Source organism: Desmodus rotundus, chromosome 10 (assembly GCF_022682495.2).
Source record: "Desmodus rotundus isolate HL8 chromosome 10, HLdesRot8A.1, whole genome shotgun sequence".
Lineage (NCBI taxonomy): Eukaryota > Metazoa > Chordata > Mammalia > Chiroptera > Phyllostomidae > Desmodus > Desmodus rotundus.
Genome location: NC_071396.1, coordinates 10,830,441 through 10,844,301, shown reverse-complemented (window position 1 = coordinate 10,844,301; position 13,861 = coordinate 10,830,441). Strand labels below are relative to the sequence as shown.

At 45.4% G+C, this 13,861-nt stretch overlaps 1 protein-coding gene across 4 annotated transcripts in view; it reads left to right on the top strand.

Moving 5' to 3' along the window:
* Positions 1-1,179: 1,179 nt before the first annotated feature.
* The window catches only part of WDR26 (WD repeat domain 26), a 37,412-nt gene continuing 24,730 nt past the window's right edge, over positions 1,180-13,861 (top strand). Inside the window, exons 1-5 of one of the 4 annotated variants that reach the window (XM_053912529.2) lie at positions 1,180-2,278; positions 4,131-4,230; positions 4,331-4,387; positions 9,975-10,111; positions 13,438-13,535. In XM_053912529.2, coding sequence (XP_053768504.1) covers positions 1,869-2,278; positions 4,131-4,230; positions 4,331-4,387; positions 9,975-10,111; positions 13,438-13,535 — 802 coding nt within the window. In that variant the 5' untranslated portion in view covers positions 1,180-1,868. Of the gene's footprint in view, positions 2,279-4,130; positions 4,231-4,330; positions 4,436-9,974; positions 10,112-13,437; positions 13,536-13,861 lie in introns of all 4 variants that reach the window. The other 3 variants (XM_053912528.2, XM_053912531.2, XM_053912530.2) reach the window with 3 other exon arrangements.

Sequence of the window (13,861 nt, the reverse complement as noted above, 5' to 3'; positions counted from 1 at the left end):
TTTCTCATAAGCATCGTTTTTTTAAATTATTTTTCTATTAAAAAGGGCTGTCTCCCGGGGCCTCACAAAGTTACTCTGAGTTATGAATTCCGTAAAATCTAAGGATCTAAGATGCCTTGGTTGAGTCTCTAGCTTTTCGACAGGGAAACCACTTGAAAGATTTTTTTCGATTTCTGAGAAAAAGGTTGCACATATCACGCGTGCATACCACCGACCACACTCGTGTAAGTAATTGTTTGGGGTCCTGCGGGGCAGACCATTCACCCACGGTCACGATTCGGCGCAGTCTTACATCCGCGGGGACAGGTAAGTCACGGTGACCCACACGCCTCCCATTTCCCCCAGAGCTTCAAGCCTGGAGCCCGAGCGGAGGCTGCGCTGTCCGCAGGAAGCCCGTCCGGGCGGCAGGAGCTGGCTGCGCGTCCCCGCCGCCCAAACGGGGCGGTGACTCTGGCGGCGGCCGGACGGGAGGAGGGGGCTCGGGGCCTGCCGAGCACCGGCGTGACCCCGGCGCCGGCCCGGCCCCTCGCACATCCACGGCCAGCCCGCGGCGTCTGCTCCCCGCCAGGTGCTGCTCCGACAGGTTCCCTCCGCCTCCGTAGTGGCGCGCGGGCTCCCGCCCGCTCCTGTCAAAGCTCCCGGGGCGGCCCCGGGCCGACGGCGCGCGCGGCGCCCGGCTGCGGAGCCCGGCGTGTGTCCGCGCCCTCGGAGGGGCGGGGGGCGCGGTTTCGGTCCCCGCCGCCCCCGCGTGAGCGGACAGGGCCTACCCAGGCCGGCGCCCTGCAGGGCGGGCAGCGCCGCGCCCCCCGCGCGCCCCCCAGCCCAGCCGGGGGTCGGGGCGCGCCGGCCCTCCGCGCGGCCGGCTCTCGCGGGTCACACGCGGTCCTCACGCACACACTCGCGCCCCGAACGCGGCCCTGCGGCCCGCCGCCGGCCCCCGAGGGCGGGGACAGACTTACTCCTGGCCGAGGCGGCCCCGCCAGGCGCTGGGAGAGGCCGGGCCCCGCTCCCGGGCGGGCCGGGTCGGGGTCGGGTCGGGCCCCGCCGGCCCGCGGGCACCCCGCCCCTCACGGTGCGGCCGGCCCCCCGCGCACGTGCCGGGTGACAGGCCCCCTATAGGTTCCATACCTGCCACCGGAAGTGAGTGAGGAGGGCAGTATAGGCATTTCCTGTGACGCGAGCGCCTGGACTCCATTAGGCAGCAGCTGGGGGAAGAATCAACACACCAGGGAGCGGAGCGGAGCGGACCCGAGCACAGAGGCGGCAGCTGCCTCCGCTGCCGCCCGTCGCCGCCGCCGCCACCGCCGGGGCTCAGCCCAGCGGCGGGCCCCGCGCCCCCGCAGCCGCCCCGCTGCGACCCCCGGGCCGCGCACCCCGAGCTGCCTCCGGGAGGGGGGGGGGAAAGGGCCCGGATCCTCCTTCTCCCCCTCCTCCTCTCCCTCCTCCGCCCCTCCTCTCCCCCCGACCCTGACCCCCGCCCCGGCACCCCGCACCCCGACCCCCGCCCCGGCCCCCGCCTCCCCTCCCCCGCCTCGCCCCCCCGGCTTCCCACCACGGCCTCTCTCGGCGAGGAAACTCTGGCCTCCGCTTCCTCCTCCTCCGACTCGGACACCGGCGGAGCCTCCCCGCCCCCGCGGAAGAAACCCCGAGCCTCGGCGGCGGAGGGAGCAGGAGAGCCCGGGGCTTCGGCAGGCAGAGCAGGCCTCTCCCCTCCGTCCTCGTCCTCGTCGTCCTCGTCGTCCTCGTCGTCCACCTCCTCCTCCTCCTCCGTGGTGGTAGTGGTGGGACTCCCCCCGGCTGCTGCCCCTTCCGCCGCCGCCGCCGTCCCCCACCGAGGTAGCGGCCACAGCCTGGTCAGCGGCGGCATCATGCAGGCCAACGGGGCAGGAGGAGGAGGAGGAGGTGGCGGCGGCGGCGGAGGGGGCGGCGGGGGCCAGGGACAGACCCAGGAACTCGCCTGCCTGTCGGCCCAGAACGGGGAGTCGTCCCCCTCGTCGTCGTCGGCCGCGGGGGACCTGGCCCACGCCAACGGGCTCCTGCCTTCCGCCCCCTCCGCCGCCAGCAACAATAGCAACAGCCTGAATGTCAATAACGGGGTCCCCGGCGGGGCCGCCGCCGCCGCCGCCACCGTCGCAGCTGCCTCTGCCACCACGGCCGCCTCCTCTTCCTTGGCCACCCCAGAACTGGGCAGCAGCCTCAAGAAGAAGAAACGGCTCTCCCAGTCGGACGAGGACGTCATTAGGCTAATAGGACAGCACTTGAATGGCTTAGGGCTCAAGTAAGTATCCTTTACAGGCAGCTGCTGGGGACCGATCGAGGGACCGAGGCTGCGGGGGAGGGGGCTGCGACGGGGACGTCTGCTGGGCACCGAGGGCCCGGGACACGGGAGGACGCAGCCCAGACTGGCCGACCCGGGAGGAGGAGCTGACCGAAAGGGAAATGAGGGGAAATCAATCCGTCTGACAGATGGGCAGACGGGACGGGCGGGTGGGGGTTTGGGGCAGGGGTGGTAGAATCCAGAAGATCTCCCCCTCCCCACACACCTTCAGAGCCTAATTGTCTGTCAATAAAGACATGCCGAGTGTGTCTCTGTGTGTTGGGGGAGGGGTGGATGCGAGCTGGTGGAAATAATGAACCTTGGAGGATTTGTTTTTCAAGTATATCTCAGAGGCATCTTTGTGGGACACCTCCCCACCCCCAGCCATGACAGACAGCCCAGGCCAACTACCAATCAGGAAAGACAATCACCTACAAGTGTTTATGGGAACTGAGGGGCTGGGATCCTTCGGAAGGAGGTTGAATAAATCTGATGGGGATAATGAAGTGAGGCACCGTGTTGATGCCATGTAAAGGCCCTTGTGAGTGAACCAGAGGCCTCCCCCTGACTCGGCTGAAATCCCCGTGTAATGCTGGGGATGATTGCCTCTGAAACAGGGACATCTGATCTGGTGAATCATTTATTGTCCAATACCGTTTAGTAGGTGGCCTTTTGTACCTAAAATAGGGTGAAGGTAGACGGCGACCTTGGCCCCAAACCACCGTTCTGTGTACACACAAAGAGGAACTGACGGGCTGGAAGGGGGGATCGGTGGGAGTGTGGGGGAGCCCCAGAATCAGACTAAGGGCGAAAACATGCAACAGTCAGTTCCCTAGCTTCACAGCGTAGATTGAAATGAGCTCCTGTGCTAGCCCGTGCTGTCGTTCGGGATTTACAGATTTGTTCTGGGGAGGGGGGGGGAAAGAGCACTTTTAAAAAGTGGCATAAGTATTTTGATTATCAGGCAGGTGACTGATTGCACTGTTGAGCTGGAAAACAAACAGGGCTGAATAAGAAAGCCTTGAAACCAACAGCTATGTAAGACTGATAAAGGAAGGTTCTTAGGATCAAAATAGCTGGTGGGAGAAACTACATTTGATGAGTCTTTTTCACTCTCAGAGAGAAATATAGGAAGATTGCACTTTTGTTAACAAGAAGGAAAAAGAATTAGTATGAAAACAGGTTTTGTAAATGCTAACAGCGAATTACCGAGACAAGAAGCAAGCTGACAGCCGCAGGAGGAAATAACTCGTGACTGTTTGGAACCTACACCATAGTAAATTTGCTATTTTTAGTGTAGAGAGAAAGGGAGTGATTTTTTGATGCTGGATTTATTTTAATTTTAAAGACTGACCTACTAGAATTTCTATGCAAACTTGATACCTGGATGTAAGGCTCTTCCCTAACACAGGGCATCTCTGGCCTTGCATGGAGCCAACAATTTTTTTTTTTATCTTTCGAAATGTAACAGTGTTAGTATGTAGATCCTGGTTTTTCCATTTATTTAACCATTTGGTTACAAAATGTTTTTAGAAATTTTACAGTTCATTGACATTTCTGAGGCCTGAAGTGGCACAAGTAGGAAGAATTGGCTTTGATTTTAGCTTCAGGAAGGTTTTTAACTTGACCAGACAGAAACGAAGGTGGCAGTTGAAAAATCAAGTTGGTTTAGCCAAGCACATTAAAGCTATTTCTTTTTTCTTCAGGAGGTTAGCTTAAAAACTTTGGCAACTGTTTTCATAGACAGTAGTTTATTTGGAAGAGGGCGCCCGGAAGTCGGTCAGGTCTTTTTTACACTGTATCTCTCCTGCAGCCAGACTGTTGATCTCCTCATGCAAGAGTCAGGATGTCGTTTAGAACATCCTTCTGCTACCAAATTCCGAAATCATGTCATGGAAGGAGACTGGGATAAGGTAAAGTAGGGCCTCTAGAGCTGTGTGGCTGCTGCTAAAATTACAGATCTGGCGTGCACGCTGTGACATTTGTGTTTCTCTCTTATGCCACTTTTTGCAGGCGGAGAATGACCTGAATGAACTAAAGCCTTTAGTGCATTCTCCTCATGCTATTGTGGTAAGAGGCGCACTTGAAATCTCTCAAACGTTGTTGGGAATAATTGTGGTAAATACACTTTTGTTCTTAGTTTCACATTTATGCTTATTTTAGTAGGTTATTGATAACGTTAGGCTTCTGCCTCCTATAAAAGATATGGCCTAAAAAGAATTGAACTTTATGTAATTACGTTTGTCAACTAGGATGAGTGTTGATGATGTCTTACAGTTTGAGTTTTGTATTTTTAAAATCGTGTCTAGGAAGTGTGTCATTTGAACCTGGTTTATAAATTAACCTATAAAATTGAAAGGTCATGCTTTTAGTGCTATTTATAGGAGTTTTATACTTCTAGAATCAAGGATAAATTATATATTATTTAAACTACTGAATATGCTGGTAAAGAGTGTGTTTGGGTGTGTGTATATATATATAGCTTTAAGTAGCTGATGTTTTAATTTTTTTAGTCGCTGGGAATTATAGTTCGTTCGAACCAACCCCATCGGTGTGCTCAGCGTTTTCCATTCTTGCATTCCAGTTGTGTGAATTGACAGTGTCAAAGTTCGTGTAATATTTATGACCCTTGTGGGGGGCTGGTATGTCAGTTTGCCCCCTGGACTCTACTTACTGGCCTTATTTCCCCAACAAGATCAATTTAGTAGTTTACCTGTTAGCCTCTTTCATAAATCTTAATCAGTCTTTTATACCGACAGGCTTTAATTCTTCAGTAGATGTTGGTGAGAGAGAGGAGGGGATGAGTTCTTACAAGTGCCTGTGATTGGGCACCCTGGAGAATCAGCTGCTAGCCTCTGCCTACTGGCTTCTGACTTCTAGCTGATTGATTTGTTGTCAAAAGTAGTTTCCTGTCTGGTGGGGGAGGGAAAGAGGGTGAATGGAAAGTGAAGTAGGGAAACCAGCCATTTGTTAAATATTAGTAACGAGTGTTACTTTTGGTTTTTTTAAACTGGGTCAAACATTAATCTTTCTGCCTTTGTTATAAACCTAATAGAGTCTCCTGTTCTTGTTTTGGGGGTTTTAAAAAATCTTAATTACACAAGAGTTTTCAAATTGTTAATGTAATTTTATATGATAATATCCTAGAGAATGACCTTCAAGTGAACTAAAGGTGCAAACAAACAATGAACAGATACGGGTTCATTTAAATTGATGATCTTTGTATTATCTGTTTTCTTTTAGTCAATATTTAAAATGCTAAAATTTTTAACTTACTGAATCAGAGGACTGATAATTCATTAACTCATGGGATAATCAATTCCATGGTAAATTTAAAAAATGAAAACACAGAAGTTAAAATAAACATCTATATTCAAAAGGATTACAAATTTTCCAGTGGCTCCATTTTTCCCAATTAGCGCGTTTGGAGTTTTAAAGAGAAAAATACCTAGTACATTGTAACTGGCCAGTTCCTCATTAATCGTTAGCTCTGACAGATTGAAAGGTGACCCTCAAATAAAATAAAGGCAGCTCCGTGGCCCAGTGAGAATTGGCCGAGTGGGCGCTGCCTGTGCGCTGAGGGGGCAGGCCTGGCCCCCCCGGCTGTTTTAAGTGAGGTGCGATTTCTTGGAGGGCTATTTTCCTTTTTTTAAGCTTCACCCAAATTATGTCTATAATTTAGTGGTAAAAAATTGGCATAGGCTTCCTGTTTTTTTATGGTTTTATAGTAATTGGAGACTTCTGTATTGGGTTTAGATTGTGATGGTATCTCACTAGAAACCTTCATTAGAAGCAGCATGTAAACTGAAGAAGGGAGTTGTAGATAATAAGGAGGAATCCTTTCTTTTTACAGCCTTTTCAGTCTGTAGAACATTCTAGGATCTAATAAAAGATGAAGATTAAATCTCTGGCTGAGCCTCACGCCATCAAACTGTTTAGGTATTTATACAAAGAAAGGGGTTCCCGTTTTATCTCACTTTAAGCATTGGTGGATCAATTGCTTTTAAAGATTCAGTTCAGCATTTTTTTCACCTTTCTAATCATGTTCAGATTTACTCCTCTCCCTGCCTCCATCTCCAAAAGATAATCTAATGTAAGCATCAACCTGTAGTGATACCTTGGAAGACAGCTCTTTGGGGGTTTTTTTTTAACGTAATTATTTTGACTGTATACCCAGACATACTTGATGACTTAGTCTAGACTAAAATTGTATTTTATTTTTAAACCTGAATGTTTTTATTGACCTAATCCACTCTCCATTCTTCCCTCTGCACCTCTTCCTCCCCACCCCTCCACCCCCGTATTTTTAAATGGTTTCCAGTTAACTGATACTGGAAATAGCAGAATTTGCTCTGGATTTTCTGGAAGCTAGGCTCATGAATCAACATTCTTTAGTTTGGGTTCAAATACACGTAGCCATGTCTGAGGAATTGGGGTGGGTATTTGAGGCCAATAACATAGAAAACCATTGTATGTCTAAAAATATTGGATTCTTTATTTTTTAATATAATAGAAGTATACTTAAAAGCATTCAAATATTAGTACACACAAAGAACTAATATATTTTTGAAGTCAAATAGGGAGGAGTTTTGAGAGCCGTAGTTTAAATATAATTTCCCCTTTCCTCTGAGTCATTTAGTTGATACAACTTGCTTCTAACCTTATTCCAGCGTTAGTCAGAACCACTACTACGTTGGCTAGGAGGCTCTCCTCGATAAACAGACTTCCTGTGTATCATAACTTCCGAGTTTCTTACACTGAGTTCAGTGTGATTCCATGGGAGGCAAGGACAAAACAGTGCAAATACTGGGTAGCGTGGGGGAGCAGCGGCCAGATTTGCCGTGTGAAGCTGTCTTTCTGGCCGTCCTGGTCACCTTTCAGTTTTCAGTTTCTCTTAGATAGGAAAAGCAAGAAACACTGCTGGGCCCAGAGATGCTGCAGAATTATAAGAACCCAGAAAGAAGCTAAAAAATTAGGAGTTGGGGAAAGATAGAGGGTTTCTTTCCTTTTTTTTCTTCTTCTTCTTCACTGAAGAAGCTCATGATCTTTTAAAAAACTATCAGTTAAGCCTTGGCCTCACCTTAGCAAACTTCAATTTTGCCTTATTTTAAAAGACTTTTTAGTAAGTAATTAACATAATTTTTAAAAGGTGTTTATTTTCTTGAAACTGTATTTGCATTTTTGTGCCTTAAATTTTGGAAAGTAAAGTACAGTTTTACTCTCCATTCTTAGCCTGTGTGTCAAATACTTGAATTTAACTGATTTTAAAGAGAATAAACGTTTTCTCTCTCAACCAAATCTCTCTGCTTGGCATGCATGATCGTTGCCATGTGCACCACCAGGAGTTGATACCTGATGGTATTCTTTGTCTTAATCTGGATAAAATGACTCAGAGAAAAATGTTCTTGCACTGCTTTTATAGCATTCCCTGTGTACAGAAAAACGTGTTTATATTGGCTTCTTTCAGAGTTTTACCCTGCCTTCCTCTTCTCTCCTGCCCTGCCTCTGCCCCACAGAAAGAGAATAACATGTTCTGGCAGGATCTTGGTGGGAAAATAAGGGGGCAGTAACACTTAGGGCACTGTCCCTGCACACATTGGAAAGGGGAGGGGTGTGCATAGGACTTAGTGCCTGATACCCAATCAATCAATCAATAAACAAACAAATAAATAAATTGCCCTGAATTTTTAAAAAATCCCCCAAATTCCCAACTGCCAAGAAAATTTAGTGAAGAAATGGAATGAAATGCCAGCTTCATGTGGCATTAAAATGAAACAAAATTCTGCAGCTAAATAGGATTTTCAAGTTTGAATCAAAAACACTGTGATATGAAACTTCAAACAGTATATTGATAAATGGAAATATGTGAACTCTTCATTTCTAAAGATTGAAGGTTTTTTTAAAGATAAAATAGAATATCCAGAATTAACTTCAAATATAAAACCCTTTGATTTTTAGATTGTTTTGTTTTAGTCTTCGTTTTTTGTCACCTGATGGACTTCAAAGTATTTTTTAATTTTATATATAAAAGTAAACTTAAGGTTGACTACAGCAACACTTTTTAGGGCATCTGGGGAACTAATTGATTTTTTGAAACACTCATTTAGTCTGTCAGACTTTATGTGTAAAATTTGGTAAGTGTAATTTTTCTAGTTATAGGAGCTTATCTTATAGTTTGCAATTTTTTTCTGTTCTTTAGCTATAGATGTAAGATTACATTATTACCAAACATAAACAGTGTATCATATAAAAGATGAGTTTAAATTACGCCTAGTTTACATGAGAGGGTTTGTTTTTATAAGTCAGTGGATTTGATATTTTTGCCACTCTCTTCCTTGGAGTCTCTAAATAAAACTAATATTTCCTATCTACTAACCTTTCTGCCTACCTCCGATGGCATGGCGTGCGTAAGCACCACAAGTAGCGGGCTTGATGGAAAGTCCCTCCCAGCAGTGTCCTTAATTAGATTTAAGGCTTGAAAGAAATTCCAAACCTGATAGTCATAGACATCTCTCTTCTCTAACAAAAAGCTGCTGAGATTGTAACAGTCACTTTCAAGTTAAAAGTAAAGTAATACAGAAAAGGAACATTGGAAAGTATTAAAGCCAAACACATTTCAGAAAAAAAACTAAATTTGAAAGTACTTCATAAGTGGAAATGGCTTATCCTTTGGAGGCAAAAGAGCTGATAATTGTGCTTCATACTTAAACGCATCAATGATCAGAATGTTACCAGTCCACAATTACAAATGTTGATACTTTTGAAAGACCTTTAAAGAGTCGGTCCTTTATTGCCTCCTAGACAGAGTCAATCCATCAAGCTTATGCTCGTCCCCTTAGAAAAGCCGAACTGTGCACACCAGCCTTTTAAGTCCATTTGCTGGGCAGTTCTTCTCAGTTTTGATAAGCCAAAATCTGACACTTTGCAGTTTATGCCCCGTGGCTCTAGTTCTGCTTTTTGGTCTACTGAGTCATTCTTTCACAGTGCGGAATTTAAATAATGTTTCCATTCACTGAATTTGCTGCAGTCTTTTCAAAACCTGTTGCATAAAATTTCTCCATTCCCCTAATAAAAGTCAGACTTTTTCACCCTGGCTGGTGTGGTGTGGCTCAGTGGATTGAGCACAGGTCTGCCAGCTGAAAGGTCACCGGTTCAATTCCCAGTCAGGGCACATGCCTGGGTTGCAGGCCAGGTCCCCAGTTAGGGGCATGTGAGAGGCAACCAATCAATGTATCTTTCACGAATTGATATTTCCCATTCCCTTACCCTTCCCCTCTCTCTGAAAGTAATAAATAAAATCTTTTTTAAGAAAGGCTTTTTTAAAAAGTAAATATAAAATACTTTGAATGGTTCTAAATCTTTATAGAGAGAAAATGTTTTGAGGGCAGAATTCATTTTTTCCTGTTTTGATGTCATTAATGATTGTATCTGACTTGAGGTTATTTGATCAAAAGTCGTTTTATTAAGACATGGAATTGAGCAAAGTCACATTTAATATACTGTGACTCTATTAAAATATTTGAGTCATATTAAAGCTTTATAAAAGTTATTGTCAAAGGGCGTAGTAGAATGGTTTCTACTGTTCTGTTTAGGCACAAACATTTTCTGAACCTTCCATCAACTTTTTTCCCCTGACTGCTGCTTTCTGTCATGTCAGAGGATGAAGTTTTTGCTGCTGCAGCAGAAGTACCTGGAATACCTGGAGGATGGCAAGGTCCTGGAGGCACTTCAGGTTCTACGCTGTGAATTGACGCCACTGAAATACAATACAGAGCGCATTCACGTTCTTAGTGGGTAAGGAAGCTTAGTTCTTCGACTCCAGGTTGATGACGGGGCTCTTTTATCAGGGTTACCATTCAGAGTTCCGTCTGTTCAACATTTTTCTGAGATCTGAATATTGGTAAAAGCTGAGATAATCTTTGCGTAGATTCACTTATAGGAGTACTATTTTTTGTCATCCTGGGAAACTTTCCCTGTTGGAATAGAGAGAGATGTAAGTGGGTAAAAGGAAGAAGAAGTATGTATTGCCAGTGAATGGCCAGAATGGCCATTTCCTAATCTTCCATAAAAAACCTATGGCAGAATCTTCTATAAAACTAATAAGCAATGAAGTTTCTAATATTGATGCCTGTATTTTTTTAATGTATACGTACCTGTACCAGGTCATTGCTAAGTAACTCATACACACAATCTCATTTTATTTTCATGTCAGTCCTTTGAAAGTTAAGAGTGTCCAAAGGCTTGGTTCTGGACCTCCTTTCTATTCTGTCTCTACTCTTCCCAGGTAACCTCATTCTGTGCCCTGCTTCCACAGGCCACGTATCTGCCAGTGGCTCTCAAATTCCCCCTCCCACCTGAACTCCCAATGTACATATCTGAGAGCCTGCCTGGCGGTCCTCGTTTGACCGATACGCTCAAAACAGAATTCTTGATTCCAGTTGTCCCTCCACCCACTTCACCCTCCCAGACACGTTCCTCACTCACCTCCGTGAATGGTAAGACTTTCTACCCACTGGTTCCAACAAAGAACTTAAGCCTCATCTTTGCATTTTCAAAAATCTTTTATCTTTGACATATATTAGCCTAAATCCAAAGCATCCCAGATTTGTTCGTTTCTGTCCATCTTCACAATTGCTACCCTAGTTAAGCCATAAACACCTCTCCCTCCCTTAACACGTATTTCACAGAGCAGCCACAGAAGTGCATAAGCAAAACCATGTGTTAACTAATTTCTCTCCCTTCCTTAAAACTTCTGCTGGCTTTCCCGCTCACTCAAAGTGCCAGATCTCTCCTCAAGCCCACAAGGTCCCTGATCCTTCCCTGCCATCCTTACCTTATTCACCACTGTAGCAACACTGATGTGAAGGCGCTTATGCTGCCTGTTCCCTTTATCTTAACTGTTCTTCCCCCAACCTCTGCATAGCTAGCTCAGGTCCTAGCCCAAATGCCCTCTCCTAGGACCACCCACCAGGCACTTTCTGTCATATCACTCTGTTTTGTGGTTTTATTTCTTCCCTTTATAGCATTTTCCACTATATGATATGGCCCCAGCATCTAGAATAATCTGACAAATAATGGGTTTTTAAACATAGAAAGAAAGGCCCAGAGAGGTATAGGGTTCATTTTAGGGTCTTTGCAGATGAGGAAACTGAGTCTCGGAGGAGTGAAGTACCAGCCCAAGCTAATAAATCAGCCAGGATACAAAGGCTGGTTTGACTGATTCCAAAATCATTGGGCTTTACTTACTGCTACATCCCGAAATAGTAAATTCTGCTGGAAATTCTCATTTTGTAGCTGACAGATTACTTTATTCTGATTATCTTTTTCATAAGGTGTCTGATTTCTGTATCACCTAAATGACAGGTGGCAAACACAAGGCCTGAGGGCCGAATCTGCCCCCCACCTTGTTTTATCCAGCCAGGCACCTTGTTTCTACCCAGCAGCAGCACTGAGCTCCCGCTTAACTGTTAAGGAGTAGTTACATTTATACAGTCCTAAAATTACACTCGGCCCTTTGAAGGCAACTGCGAGACTGATGTGGCCCCCGGTGAAAATGAGTTTGATGCCCTTGACCTAAATGACATTCACATGGTGGATTTTTTTTTTCTGGACTGGCAATAGTACATACAATTTAGTCACACAGTTTTTATTCTGAAATGAGCTTACTCAAGTTTATCCCTTGAGTGTTTCACGTACGGAAATGGCCCAGAGATGACAAGCTGTGGAATTGGCATCAGAACCCTGTCCAGTGTTGTCAGTTATAACACGTGACTTCCCATAAACACATTCATTTGAAGCCTTAAGGTGCAGTATTTTCAGAAGGGCACAGAGGCCACTTGTGCAAAATTTAAAAAAGTAAACTGTTGTTTCATAAAATTATTGGTAATAAATTTTACTCCCAAAAAGTTATTTTCGAAACCAAATTTTTATAATATTCAGCTTGTAGTAGAGTCCCTTAAGTCTAACTAGTGATACTATTTTTTTTTAAGTTCTCATTGGCTAAGACACTGTGTACTGAATATCAAGAAAGCAAGTAGTTTTGCCGTTGGGTGGAAGGCTGTTAGGAGGAGGTGATACTCGGGTTAACTGAGAGGTTGCTGGTGCTCATCCTAATCTGAGCTGTACGTGGGTACCAGTTAGCGGACCAAGCGCTTCACGTACTCCCTTCTAATTGATCCTTACTACCCTGTTTCATACCCCTCTTCCAAGTGAGAAGAGCAGATTTGTCTTTGAACAGAGTACCAGGCAAATAGCAGGAGAGTTACTTGCTAGGTCTAATCTCCATGTTTGAATAATGCCTTCACTTCTTTTACTTTTAAAGCCCGTTCTTCTGAGAAGAGCCAGAACCAGGTCAGGGTCACCCTTCCAGCAGGGGGCCCTCGTGGATTCTCCCGAATCCACGAACTTTAGCGTTTATGCCTCCTTCAGAACATAGTGATAAGACAGTGCCCACATTTTCTGCTTTGGGAGCTCAGTACCTCTCACAGGATGTCACAAGGATGGTTGTCCATTCATGCCATTTCTTGAGTGACGTTTATGATAAACTCTTAAAGGTATGTTGTTTTCTTTAATTAGTATATCTTTTAAGGTTTTCGTGAGTTTTGTCTCATTCTTGAGAAGTGTTTAAGTTAGCATATTGGTTAAGAGCAAGTTCTGCAGCTATAACACCTGTGTTCATATGCCTGCTTGGCCTCTTAACCCTAAGCCAGTGACTTAACCTTTCTGTGCCTTTGTTTCCTCATATATAAAACAAGAATAGTAGCGTGTAATCATACAGAATTGCTGGGAGCATTAAATAGAGTAATAATAGATGTTGAGTGCTTGGAACAGAGCCTGGCACACAATAAGAGCTATGTGTAGATAACAAAAATAAGAAATGTAAGAATATGTAAATAGATAGTATATACTAAAATAGCATATTTAGCTATTTCTGTTACATTCCTTTGTGTAATTATAGCCAGGTGCTAGGTTGTATTAATGAATTGGGTTCCCCTCTAGAAGTTTCTTCCTGATAAATGTTTCTTAGTAGGAACTGAGATAGCCCGAGGGTCATCAGTATCTTTCAGTTATGTTTAATCCAGAGAAAAAGGCTTGACCTCTGGCTCTTTCTCGTGTTTTAGGTACCTGATGTGTAGCCATGCAGAAGACCTGCGTGCAAAAGCAGAGTGGGAAGGCAAAGGGACAGCTTCCCGATCCAAACTCTTGGACAAACTTCAGAGTAAGGGTCTTATTTTTGGTGGTCTGTGTTTGCTATTAGACTAGAAATGGATATTAGGAATCATTTGGGAAGACTTGTGTCAGACAGACTTCGTATTGAGTGGTTATTTAGGGAGAGGTTGCAGAGAAGTCCATTGCGAGACCCTTTAAACCAGAGGTTTTCACACTCCGCCCTGGAGTCTGAGGAGCTTGCCTGCACAGTTAGGGAGAGGGTGCTCGTCTCTTTTAGGAAAGAGAGCAGCTCCCCTGAGATTTTGTTGGGGGGAGAAGAGCTGCGGTTAGAGATCTGAGCAAGTATGTAAACCACAGCTTTAAGCAGTGTGTGTT